We start from the raw sequence: 12,612 nt of genomic DNA on the forward strand, positions 1-12,612 counted from the left end.
CAGATCCCTTGCTAAACTTTCTTTGCACTAGCTACAGCCATCAGCCAGAGGAAAGGACCCCCAGCTCCACAAGTGCCCACTGGGTCACTCACGTTCACGATCAGGAAGTCCAGCCAGCACCAGGCATTGGTGAAGTAACTCTTAAAGCCATAGGCCACCCATTTGAGCAGCATCTCAAACACAAAGATGAACGTGAACACCCTGTCGGTGTACTCCAGCAAGGCCTTTACTGTGGGCTTCTGGTCAAGGTAAACATCTTCAAAGACCTGGAAGGAAGGAAGCAAGTTGACAGGTGGCCGAGACCCACAGCAGTGGGGTCCGAGGAGAGGAAAGGATCTAGCCAGCCCTGGCCACAGCCCCTGGGGAGCTCTGGGAACCAGCTCACCTGCATCATTTTGTTTTCTCTGCTGTGGGGAGGTAGCGTGAGCTAGTGGAGGAGGCCCTGCGAGATCCAAACCAGGACTTCCCTGGAGCCAGCGGAGACACACAGTTCTGCTTATACTTTGCAGGGAAGCCGAACACAAGTGAGAAAGGAATCCTTCTCGAATTGGATTTTGGAAGTGAACCAAAGGGATTTTTTTAACAGTGACTTGGTTTAAAAATAAAAGCAACAAAGGATGTTCATGAAAATGAAAGTAAGATTCACCAATGAACTCTGAAAAAGAATGCTGCATTTCACCAGTAATCAAGGAAATCCAAATGAAGAAAAAGATGCCATTTCTCTTTCATCAGCTTGATGAAGAGGAAGAGGCATAGGGGGTCGGGGTGTGGATGGGGTGAGGGGAACCCCCAGTCAGCTTGACTGTGGGGAAGCAGCTCCTTTCACACACAGCTGGGTGGAGTAAAAAGTAGTTGAGTTTTTTTGGACCCCTAACTTGGTAATATGACTCAAATGTTTTAGAAATACAGCAATTCTGCCTTCAAGAACGTATCCTAAGGACACTACCTATTGTTGGTTCCCACCCAGATCCTGTTGAAGGGACCAGTGTGACCATCTCCAGCTACTGTGAATGTTGGTTGCTAACAGCTGGTGATGCCTGTTGCCTGAGAACACGTCCATGGACTGAAGGGAAGGGACTCCACCTTAGGAGACTGTATTACCCCTCTGGGGGCAGCTGCAGCCAGAGTCTGACTGACCCCTTGCTTCAAGGTGGGACAGTCCTGCAATGGCCTTTATGCTTCAGAGCGCCCATGGGATCAGGGTGAGGCTGGGCTTCATGGGAAACACATCTTTTCCCTGCCCCTTTCCCTGTTCTGTCCTACTTCCTTCACGTGCTCCAGCCCACAGGAAAGTGAAAGTCGCTCAGTCGTGTCCGACTCTTTGTGACTCCAGGGACTATACAGTCCATGGAATTCTCCAGGCCAGAATACTGGAGGGGGTAGCCTATTGCTTCTCCAGCGGATCTTCCCAATTCAGGAATTGAACCGGGGTCTTCTGCACTGCAGGCGGATTCTTTACCAACTGAGCTATGAGGGAAGTCCCAGAGGGTGCCCTCCACAAATTGCACAAGAATTCCTGCTTCCAGTTCTGCTTCTAAGGCTGGATCTAAGACAGGAAAAAAACCGACACCTCCAAAGGAGTGTACATAAGGATGTGTGTGTGCTCTCAGTTGCTCAGTCATGTTCGACTCTTTTGTGACCCCATGGACTGTAGCCCACCAGGCTCCTCTGTCTTTGGGATTTTCCAGGCAAGAATACTGGAGTGGGTTGCCATGCCCTCCTTCAGGGCATCTTCCCAACCCAGGGGTCGAATCCAGGTCTCCTGTGTCTCCAGCATTGTAGGCAGATTCAATGCTATCAGGAGTGAGTGTGGGGGTTAGCTACTGCAGCCAGTCAATAAGACAGGAAGACCAAATTACCAAGAAAATTTACTGAGAAATTATGAAATGCACAAGTGTGATTTCCATTTTGTAATACTTATGTATTACATGCATAAAAAAGATGGGAAGGAAGTGCACCAAAATGTTTTCAAAGTGAGATTCTCTCCGAGTGATAGAAAAATGGGTGTTATTTTTTCTTTGCATTTTCCCATAATTTCCAAGTATTTTTTTTTTTTTGCACTTTGTCAGATAAAAACTCATGCTATTTTTTTTTAAAATGTACTCAAAGTAAAAGCATAAGGAAGACTAAATTTGGTGCCAGCCAGTTCAGTCCCTTGGGGAAGGCGAGGGGGATGGGAGAGCAAAGCTGGGGCGGGTTCAGCAGCTGGTGTGGGATGTGTGCTCCCTGCCTGGAGGGAGGGCAGGGGAGCAGCTCGGGTGTGAGGAGAAGGGGAGTAGAGAGAGAAGAGAAGGAGATGATGAAGAAAGCACCTGGTCCCTAGCAAATGTGGTTATAGTCACATCAAATGAATGCGGTTATCTTTTTCAGGATAGAGGGAAGCGTATGTGTGGCGAACGCACTGCCTAGCCTCCCCTTGCCCTGCAGTGTGGCCTCTGCACTTAGCACTAGGCTGAGACTGCTATTTGAGAGAGACCTCACCACCCTGTGCTGGGGCAGTGGGCACCGCCAGATGCTGCCAGCCCCTCTCCACTCAGCCAAGATGGCAGGCCACCCTGCTGCACGAGACTCTCCTCCCTCAGCTCTGGGCCCTTGCTGGCTTAGCTTTCCTCCCATCAGACTCTCTCACCTTCTTTGGCTCCTCCTGAATGCTGAGACAAAACCCTCAACAGTTTGGCCTCCCTTCCTGGGAAATGTGGCTTTGGAGTGCATGCCCAGATGGTCAGCATATTGCTTTCAGGGAGTAAGTGACACCTGGGGAGCAAGACAAGTGGAACCACTGGGGCTATGAGTCAAGAGGCTGGGGTGTGAGTACTCCCTTTAACTAACGAGCTGGGGGCTTTCGGGGCTGTGATGTCCTCATCCATAAATGTGGACCCCTGAGGATGATAAATCCCTTCCTGTGTCCATGTCTACCTTGGTTCACTGGGGAGATGAGTTGAGATTGCATGGTGAGCCTAAGGCATGGTGCAGAGGGAAACATCCTTCCGTGTGCTACAAAGCTGGGCATTCAGCAAGAGGCTTAGGATGAGTGTGTGTTCAGTTGCTTTCAACTCTTCGCACGTCTGTGGACTGTTTGCAATCTGCCGGGCTCCTCAGTCCATGGAATTCTCCAGGCAAGAATACTGGAGTGCCATTTCCTCCTCCAGGGGATCTTCCTGACCCACGGATCGAACCTGCATCTCCTGCATTGGCAGGCAGATTCTTTACCACTGAACCGGTTTAGGAAGTGTCTCAACTCAGAATCTCTCTGACTGTAAGGCCTCGTTATTCAAACTGTGGCCTGTGGACCAGCATCAGCACCATGTGGGAGCTTGTTGGAAATGCAAATTCTCAGGCCTCACCCCAGATCTACTGAATCAGAATCTGCATCTTAAGAAGCTCCCTGGGCGATTAAATTTTGAGAAGTGCTGTTGTGATGATTTTCCATGAGCTTTGAATGAATGACGACAGTTATTTGCAAGTGACCTGATAGTGCAGGGAAGGGTGGTCCTCTTGGTTCTGGGCCCTCAGAAAAGGGCGGTGTGTTTGGGAGGCCAGAAGGTGAAAAATCAGGGACTTTGGGATCAAATGAGGGCAAAGTTAGGTTTTATGACTGAAAAGCTGGGTAACCTTGGACAAGTCCCATAAAGCCTTTGAGTGTCAGTTTCCCTGTCTATAAAGGGGATCTCCATACTCATGGCTTGAAATCCACACAGTCAGGTGTAGCAGGCCATGACCTGGGCACCTCAAGCACAGATCATGCACTCCTGCTAAGAGGAGCCCTCATGCTGGGCTGCAGATCACCTTTCAGTCACAGGTTGGGGACTTCCAGCCCAGGAGTCAAAGGAGCCCAGCGTTGGGGCCCCAGGGCCTCTGGATGGTGGGAGATCACACACCTGGAGGACTCTGGGGCAGGGACCCCATCCCCCCTTACCAGCGCTCCACTGCTGAGCAGGATCATGAAGACAATGAAACTTTCAAACCAGCTGTGCTCCACGATGCGAAAGCAGGCCTTGCGTACCTGCCAGCCTGTGGCCCAGGGAAACCTGGAGGTGTTCACTCTGCAACAGGGACAGTGGTGAACACAGCCTGTGGGGAGAAGGGACTGGGGGTGAGTGATGTTCCACTGGTAAAGGAAGCACATTTGGCTCCAGCCCTGGCAGGGAAACCGCTCTGCTGGGAAAGCCACTTGCTGCTCCTTTGGAAAAGAATTCTTTCCTGGGAAATGAGAGAAGCTGGGTCCCTTTTCAGGCAGCCTTTCCATCCTGCCCTTCCTCCTCTCCACCACTGGTCTCGCTCACTCTCACCTCCTCCAAGGCATCTTCCTCCCTACAGATGATATCATGGTCCCTGTCCTTATCCCACCCTCTCTGGTAGCTGGACAAGACATGGGGCCTGGGCCTGGGGGTGTCTGAGGGGCCATGCCTGAACCTGTGCTGAACTTGGAGGTCCTTACAGCTGGGATGGGGCCAGGGGGCAGCCCAGCCCAGGGTCATGTGAAAGTAGAAACTCAATTAAATGGTTCATTTGTTTATTTAGGCCACAATTACTTTCATCATATGAAATATGTTTATTCATTTATTGCACAAATATCTACTGAGGACATACCAGGCCTTGCTGTTCTAAATACTGAGGAAAAAGAAGAATAAAAGATGCAGGTTCTGCCTGTAAGAGTCACACAAGAGATAGAGGGACACAGATGATCCTACCCTCCTCTGGGTCCTTTACGTCCCCAATCAAGAGTTCATGGCAGTGGCTACCTTTGCCTTTCACTCTCAACAGGGCAGGTTTATAACTCAGTGAGGTGTTTTCAAAGGTGATGAGGAAGGCAGAGCATCTGTTTGCTGTGTCTAATGTGGCAGGAGATACAGATTCCACTGCTCAACTTCTGGGAGTCTGGCATTCGTGTTTGACGCTGGGCCCTCAAGCCTGAGAGTAAGGAGCAAAAGATCCTGCTTGTCTGTCTCCCGTGGACCCCAGGCCAGAGCCCTGAACACAGAAGTGTCCAGATGAACTGGATTCTGGCCCTAATGAATGTCAAGGGGAGGAGGCCTGTGGCTGCCACTCTACCTTCCGTGAAGCAGTCATCTGGCTCATCGAGGTCGTCTGCCAGCTCAGGGATCTTCCTCAGGATCTCCTCGGGGTCCAGGAAGTCCACAGTGCTGCCTTCCGAGGAGCTCGTGTCGTCTGCTCCCTGCAGGGCAAAAGCCCCAGCAGTGAACCCAGCTCTCCACGGGGCCCCGTGAATCTGCACACAGTCACCATCAGCCCAACGGGCCTGGAGTTCCAAGATGCCCTGAGATACAGTGAGAGCCCCTCGGGGCTGGACCCACCATGGCGCCCCTTCTGTTCTGGTGCCTCGCCAGCTGAACCCCAGAACAGCAGTGCTCTCTGCAGAGCCCCAGAGGTTCAGCCGTGCAAGGCTTTAAACCTCCAGGCCCCTGATGGAGGGCTGGCGATGGCCCGAGACACCGTAATTACACCCATCAAGACTCTCAGCGTTCACTGGGCTTGAATATTTAATCATGGAGCAATGCTGCAGGGGCCCTGCTGCCCTCCTGGCAGCTTCAGCCCTGTAATGTCTCCAGATGAATTCAATTAGGAGCTGAAGCTGCTCTCATATTAGTAAACCTGATCGCTCGGCTAATGGACCCAAATGGGGGTGGGTGGGTCCCATCTGTCATTGTCAGGCCCCTCCCTGCCTGGCCAGGGTCATGGACAAAACAAAAACAAAAACAACCCCCAGCAGGAATGCACTGAAAACATCGAGTTGAGAAGACTAGCCAGGGGAGTCCTAACAATGCTCAGAAGAAATATGCTGTCCACATGAAGAGAGTACCCCTCACCCAGCTGGAACCAAGAGGCCGGTGTTCATCCAGGGCCCTCAAATCCCACCTCAGCCCACCCTCTTCTCTCACCCCTCTGGGCCAGCCTTGCCCAGAGGCACACAGCCAGTGGCCGGCACTCCTCAAGCTGATGGGCTTGATAGCTTCAGGATGAATTATGTCTTCCTTATCTTTGCCTCCCTGGTGCCTGTCACCATTGGAACTCAGTGGTTAGGTGTCAAGTTAAATTCTTGAATGTAATATGGAGCTATTACAGATGCTAAATCTTTAGAGATACCTCTTTCAATGTAACTTGTTTTCTTTAAAGATTTGTAATGAAACCACCAAGTTTATTTTTACCGCTTATAAGATCTTCTTCCTGTTCGGTCTATGTGAGACCGTCAGTACACCATTCAGTACAGACAGCCTCTCCCCAGCACCAGTCCGGTTTTGACCAGAGAAGATGGTATGGACAAAAGAAAGCGGGGGTGGTCACGGGGAAGACTTCTTCACCCACAGCAGCTCTGACTTTTATCTGCTGGCTCTGAAAGATACTCAGCTTTCTCTGTGCATTGTCTTTTTGTTTCCCTTTTTCTTGCCTATCATTTTCTGGGCACTTGTACCGTTTCTGGCAGGAGCTAAACATTTGACAAGCAGCATCTCATGGAAGCTTCAAGAGAGTCCTACCAAGTAGCCATAACCACTCGGCTTCCAGATGGAGGCACAGGGGCTCAGAGAGGTTGAGGAATGGGTCCTGGCCCCCTAGTCTATGGAACCTCTTTCTTCCCGATAAAATCGTACTGATTAGCCCAGAGGTTAGGAAGGACTTTAAAAACTCCCAAGATGAGACATGAGGTTTGGTTGAGTGTGGTCTGGAACGCCTCATGCCTGGCCCCATCCTCCAGGCCCCACCATCCCACTGGTCAGTGTCTGGCAGGCCTTTCAACCTCTCCAGGAAGCTCACATACCTACCTCTGCAGGGCCCTGAGCAGGAGCCTCGCCTTTGCACTTCTCACCTAGGCCTGGAGTCAGGTCTTCAGAGGATATTCCAGACCCTGGGGTCCTGGGTGGCAGGCGGTCCTCATACTTCCCAACTTGCTGCAGCTGCTCCTGATAGTGAGAGAAAGTCCTCTCTTGGGTACCTGGGCTCACCCTCAGTTGATCACTTCTAACTCTGAAGAGATATTGCACAGCATTGTCTGCCAGATCCAAGGACTTGATATATACAATTAATGTATATACATGTAGCCAGATGGATCTGTGTGTGACTCCTGGCATCATTACTTACAAGCTGTGTGACATTAGGCAAGTTATTTAACCTCTCTTATTTCCATTTTTCCCATCTGCAAACTTGAGAAGGCAAGATCTACTTTATTTGGTTATTTTGATGACTAAATATGTTCATACTTGCAAAGCACTTAGCAAGTAGTGCTTGGCTCCATAGATGTTAGCCATGACCATTGTCACTTGTCCTGGGGTCAGAGTGGTCATGAACTTGGCCCTTTGGAGACCCCAAGAACCCCAAAAGTAATTGAAAATGACTCTGAGTGGAGATGGCTGTGACAGAGTTCATGTCCTTTACTCTGGGGATGTTGATGGCCTGCCTTCGGCTGTCACCCAGACAAAGGCATGTAAAATATGACAGCTGATAACAGCAGCTGCTGGAACACAAGAGCAGTGACAGCTGCAAGGGAAGGAGGCTAGGGAAGAGCTGTAGACTCAAAGCACAGCTGTCTGAGGCCACTTAGTGGCCTGGCCAGCAGCACTCTTTGTCCCCAGGTCCCACAGGCACCCCTGCCTTTCCACGTTGTGGAGAGGTGCATGTGCTCAGTTGTTGAGAAGAGGTTAACAAGGGTTGATTTATACCTTAAGGTAGAAAGGAGCTGTGCAAAGCACTTAAAAATATACGTTACCCAAAAATGTGCTTTAAATTCCTTGGTGCCAAAGGAGAAATGTCATTTCCCTGTGACATCCCTTGTCGGGAAAAGTTGGATGAATGAGTCACATAGTGATCATTTAGGCTGCTGGTGAAGATGAGAGGAGCCTTGCTTTTGGACAACATCCTGTTCTTAAAGGAATCTTATTAGCATCTCCTGCACAGAGCCCAGTTGGGTGGAATGAATGGGGCAGCTGTAGGAAAGACACTTTCAAGCATCTCCAGGTGGTCTGGGGATCAGACACTTCCCCTGCTCTCTGATTGCCCTGCTTAAACGCAACCTTCTCCAGAGAACTTGGCATGGCCTGTGCTTCCTAATGTCTAGGGCTCTTATACCTGGCTTGCCTGGGGCTCTTCAAGGCTGCACCAGCCCTGAGGTTGGAAAACCTCTTATTAAAATTTCCCTACTGCCCCTGGTCACTCCAGCCCTGAGGCCCTCCCTGCTTCCTGTGGTTATCCCATGGGAGAACTCTCACCTGCCTTTGGGGGATCACTTCCTGCCTGGTGCTCTGAGCATCCTCCTCACCATTCTCCTCCAAGTCATCCAGGTCGGATTCGCCCTCAGCAATGGGCACAGAGACCCATATGTTAGGATCCGTGATGAAGTCACCGGGGTCGTCCCTGGGGCTTCTGAGAGCCGGGAGCCGTCCGGGGCTCCCCAGGGCTCCCTCAGCAGCAATGTGGTTCTTGGCTATGGAGGTGGAAAGTGGGATTTTCACCACCAACTGGGGCTTTGCCTTGGACCAGGGGAGCAAGCAGGGCCGACTGAGGAAACTGCAAAGAGCCCTCTTGGTGTGCTGGCCAAACACCTGGATCCTCGCTAAGGCCACCTGCAGGTTGTTCACCTCACCGTCGTCCTCAGGTGGTGTGAGGTTGTCGGCACTGAAGGAGTTCAGCAGCAGGGCGATGAACAGGTTAAGCACCTGGAGAGAAGGTGTAGCAGGGAAGATCATGTCAATGAGCTGAGCCCTTCCACAGCCCACCAGGTTGGCAGCTGGATGGCAGGACAGCCACACCTGGGCCTCTTCTGCCCACCCAAGATGCTTGTCTTCATGGGGGAATGGACATTCTGACAGCAACTGAGAGGAGCCTCAGGGATACCCTTAAGATGTCCATGCCCATGCCACATGGACAGGGCCTGGAAGCATTCTCCACCACAGAGGAGGTCACCCCTGCTGAGCAAAGGGACATTAAGGGACAACAAAAGGAGCAGGCCTGGGCATGCCCCAGGACCACCCTTATCAGCCAAACTCTGGTTCAGCTGCTCACTCTGGAATCCTGGGTACATCTCCTCTCTGCTTCCAACTTCATGTCCTTCCCGTATCAGCAGGGAGTGGGGGTCCCCTACCTTTCTGAGTGGTTGTGAAGAGGAAATGACATGAGGATGTAAAAATGCTCGGAGAGGCAAAGTTCCTGCCTCAGGGCCAGGGGCCCCTGTGACTCTGCAAGGATGGGGAGCTCAGCTGGGAGGAGAGGCAGTCTGTCCAGCCCCTACTCAGACAGCAGGTAGAAGGCTGCTCTGGCCCAGGAACCCTGGTGGGAAAGACTTTGAAGAGCCTGGATTTGTCTTGTCATCCCCTCTTATGGTTTAGTTTTCCCTTATCGGTAAAATTCTTATGGGAAAAGAATTCAGGTTGGTTGACTTCCAGGGCAATAAGAAAGGGGCTCCTGTAAGACATGGAAGTGACCCAAATGTCTATCAGCAGATGATTGGCTCAAGAAGATGCGGTGTGTATAAACACACACACACACACACACACACACACACACATACATATACACAATGGAATATTACTCAGCCATAAAAAATATATTTTGCCATTTTTAGCAACATGGATGGACCTAAAGGATATAATGCTTAGTGAAATAAGTCAAACAAAGAAACTTACTATATGATATCACTTATATGTGGAATCTAAAAAACAATAAATATGAATATACAGAACAGAAACAGACTCACAGACATAGAAAATAAACTATGGTTACCAGAGGGGAAAGGTGGGAGGAGGAGCAATAAATTAGGAGTAAGGGATTAACAGATACAAATGACTATACATAAAACAGATGAGCAGTAAGAATTTACAGGGATAGCACAGGGAATCACACTCAATATCCTGTAGTCACTTATAATGGGAAAAAACCAAATTGCTAAGCTATACATCTAAAACTAATACAATGTTGTAAATGAACTATACTTCAATTAAAAAAAAAAGAGAGAGAGAGAGAGAGAAAAAGGTTCCTAGAAGTCACACCTTCCCCCTACCCAGGCCAGAGGTGAGAGCAAGGGTACCCAGAACTTGAGAGAGTGGACACAAGCTAAGGGGGAGGAGCCAGGCTGGGACAGAGAAGGGGTGGTGGGGCCAATTGGGATAAAGGCCTCCAGAGGGGCTTCCCCCAAGCCTGGGAGAGGATTTTGTTATTGTCATCATGATGTTGGATGTTATCTATGACCTAGCTCCTTCCTCTAGTCCCATTGTGCTTGCCCTCATGCTCTTAGCTAGAACCCATATAGCTCCGAGATATCAGTCAGTTCTTATTCTCTACCCCCTCCCCCCACAAAAAAATCTCCTGATATCCCCTACAGTGGGGAAGGGAAATTTTCCTTCAACAACTAACAGCTAACATTTATTGACTTTCTGCCATAGCTCAGATGCTACACTAGGCAATTTGCATATATTGTTCCTATAATTTAATTCTCCCAGTAAGCCCATGAGTAAGCACTATTTTTTTTTTTTTTTATTTTAAGGGAATTAAAACTCAGGAGATTGTCTCTTGCACAGGATCACCCAACTTTACCGGAGGTGGAGCTGGGCTTCTAAACCAGGTCTTTCCTGCTCTGTCACATAAGCTTATTCCTGCTGCCTCCCAATGGACAGTTCTCATGACGTGCCCCACACCTCTCTGAAAGGTTTGAAGGCTTTTTCGTCAGGGAGGCACAATGTGGCAGCACATGTGCAACGTCAAAGCTTTCTAGGGTAACCCTGAAGTCTCCTGCATTGCCCGTGCACTCACCACCAGGTTGCCCAGTACCATCACTGTCAAGAAAAGGATGAGGCAGATAGACTTCTGGCCAACTTCCATGCAGGCCCACATGTTCTCAATCCACTCTCCACAGAGGATCCGGAAGACGATGAGGAAGGAGTGGAAGAAGTCGTACATGTGCCAGCGTGGCCAATCTTCGTTGGGTGCCGAAATTTTTTTCCGCTTTTGGCAGTAGTTTTCCCCCAGGAGCTGCTTGCCAACCAGAGCAAAGATGAAGACAATGATGGCCAGGATGATGGTGAGGTTCCCCAGAGCCCCGACCGAGTTGCCGATGATTTTGATGAGTGTGTTTAAGGTTGGCCAGGACTTGGCCAGCTTGAAGACCCGCAGCTGCAGAGAAACAGACACCGTGTCAGGTCCTGGAAGCTGACCATCACCTTTCCTCTCAAGACCTGGTCAGAAACCAAAGGTCTGGGAAAAACACATGGCAACTCACTCCATTAGCATGGGTTGATCCCAGAAACTGCTTTCAGAGACCTTCCTCCCCATGTTACCTGTTACTCAAAAATATGACCAACCCTCGATGTACTAGTGTGCTCCACCGATTGTGGCCAAGTCAGGGGTCTCATACTGGGGTCGTGGTCTTGTGACAGGTACTCTGCTCCGTAGCCACAAGCCTCCTAATGTGGGTCTACTCTATGGGGTGGAGTGGGGTATGATGGAGCTCACAAATGAGTGAGAAGAGCTCACGTTTGACCTGAATAGAGGCTAGCCGCCTGCAGGTAGGGCACGATCCACTGCATTTGATAGGTATTGGCTAACCATTGTCTTAGGGCATTTCTGGTCCTGAGGCTGTGAACAACACCTTTAATCCCCACCAGCTCTGAAATGGCAAATACCTGTGATTTCAGAGGTTTATTTACTTGACCAACCAATGTACCTACTTTGCTGAACACCAGCCACATACACACTAGGCACTGTACTAGCCTGTGAGGTATATGGAAAATGGCATGCAGGCTCTTGTCCTCATGGGAACAATGAATTAGTTGTAAAGATAAAGGCAAAGACCCAGAAAGTCTTCACTGTAAACCCAAATGTGCTAAGTCCCACAAGAGAGCAGAGTGCCATGCATAAAGATGTTTAAACATTAAAAAAATATATTTGTGTGGTTCTCTAATTTGTTAGAAAGAAATATGTGAGCTCAGCTTTCATGGGGTATTTATGGAGCACTTACTAAGAGCCTAGTAACTTCCCTAGTAGCTCAGGTGGTAAAGCTTCCGCCTGCAATGCAGGAGACCCGGGTTCGATCCCTGGGTCGGGAAGATCCCCTGGAGAAGGAAATGGCAACCCACTCCAGTATTCTTTCCTGGAGAATTCCACAGACCGAGGAGCCTGGCGGGATACAGTCCATGGAGTCACAAAGAGTCGGACATGACTGAGTGACTAACATACAATATTAAGAGCCAGGTTCTGGTTAAGGTGCTGGGAGGCTGTGCTGGACAGAGCAGCAGCAGTTTGATCACTCAACACAGCAATCAGCCCGGAGGGAGTGGGTTTAATCCCCTTATACAGGGAGTTCCATATCTATTTTTCTATGTGATGTGGGGGTGGGCAGTCTGTGTTTACCTTAGAGCAGTGGCTCAGCTGGTAAAGAATCTGCCTGAGACGTGGGAGACCTGGGTTCGATCCCCGGGTTGGGAAGATCCCCTTCAGAAGGAAAAGGCTACCCACTCCAGTCCATGGGGTTGCAAAAAGTCCAACACAAGTGAGAGACTTTTTCATTTTCACTTTCACTTTAGATTTAATCTGGAACTTCTATTAATGAAGATGCTTTTCTTTTGGAATAGAATGCAAAGTAAGTCTAACATCTGTCCTCTACTAAAGAAG

At 49.7% G+C, this 12,612-nt stretch overlaps 1 protein-coding gene across 4 annotated transcripts in view; it reads right to left on the minus strand.

Annotated features, from left to right (window-relative positions):
* Window positions 1-12,612, minus strand: part of SCN10A (sodium voltage-gated channel alpha subunit 10) — a 103,933-nt gene that overhangs the window by 18,986 nt on the left and 72,335 nt on the right. For 3 of the 4 annotated variants that reach the window (XM_055557092.1, XM_055557091.1, XM_055557090.1), the window contains exons 9-14: window positions 10,756-11,115; window positions 8,220-8,666; window positions 6,780-6,917; window positions 5,053-5,230; window positions 3,917-4,071; window positions 93-266 (exon numbers count right to left, since the gene is read on the minus strand). In XM_055557092.1, coding sequence (XP_055413067.1) covers window positions 93-266; window positions 3,917-4,071; window positions 5,053-5,230; window positions 6,780-6,917; window positions 8,220-8,666; window positions 10,756-11,115 — 1,452 coding nt within the window. The remainder of the gene's footprint in view (window positions 1-92; window positions 267-3,916; window positions 4,072-5,052; window positions 5,231-6,779; window positions 6,918-8,219; window positions 8,667-10,755; window positions 11,116-12,612) is intronic. The other variant, XM_055557093.1, reaches the window with a different exon arrangement.

This window comes from Bubalus kerabau, chromosome 20 (genome assembly GCF_029407905.1).
Source record: "Bubalus kerabau isolate K-KA32 ecotype Philippines breed swamp buffalo chromosome 20, PCC_UOA_SB_1v2, whole genome shotgun sequence".
Classification (NCBI taxonomy): domain Eukaryota; kingdom Metazoa; phylum Chordata; class Mammalia; order Artiodactyla; family Bovidae; genus Bubalus; species Bubalus kerabau.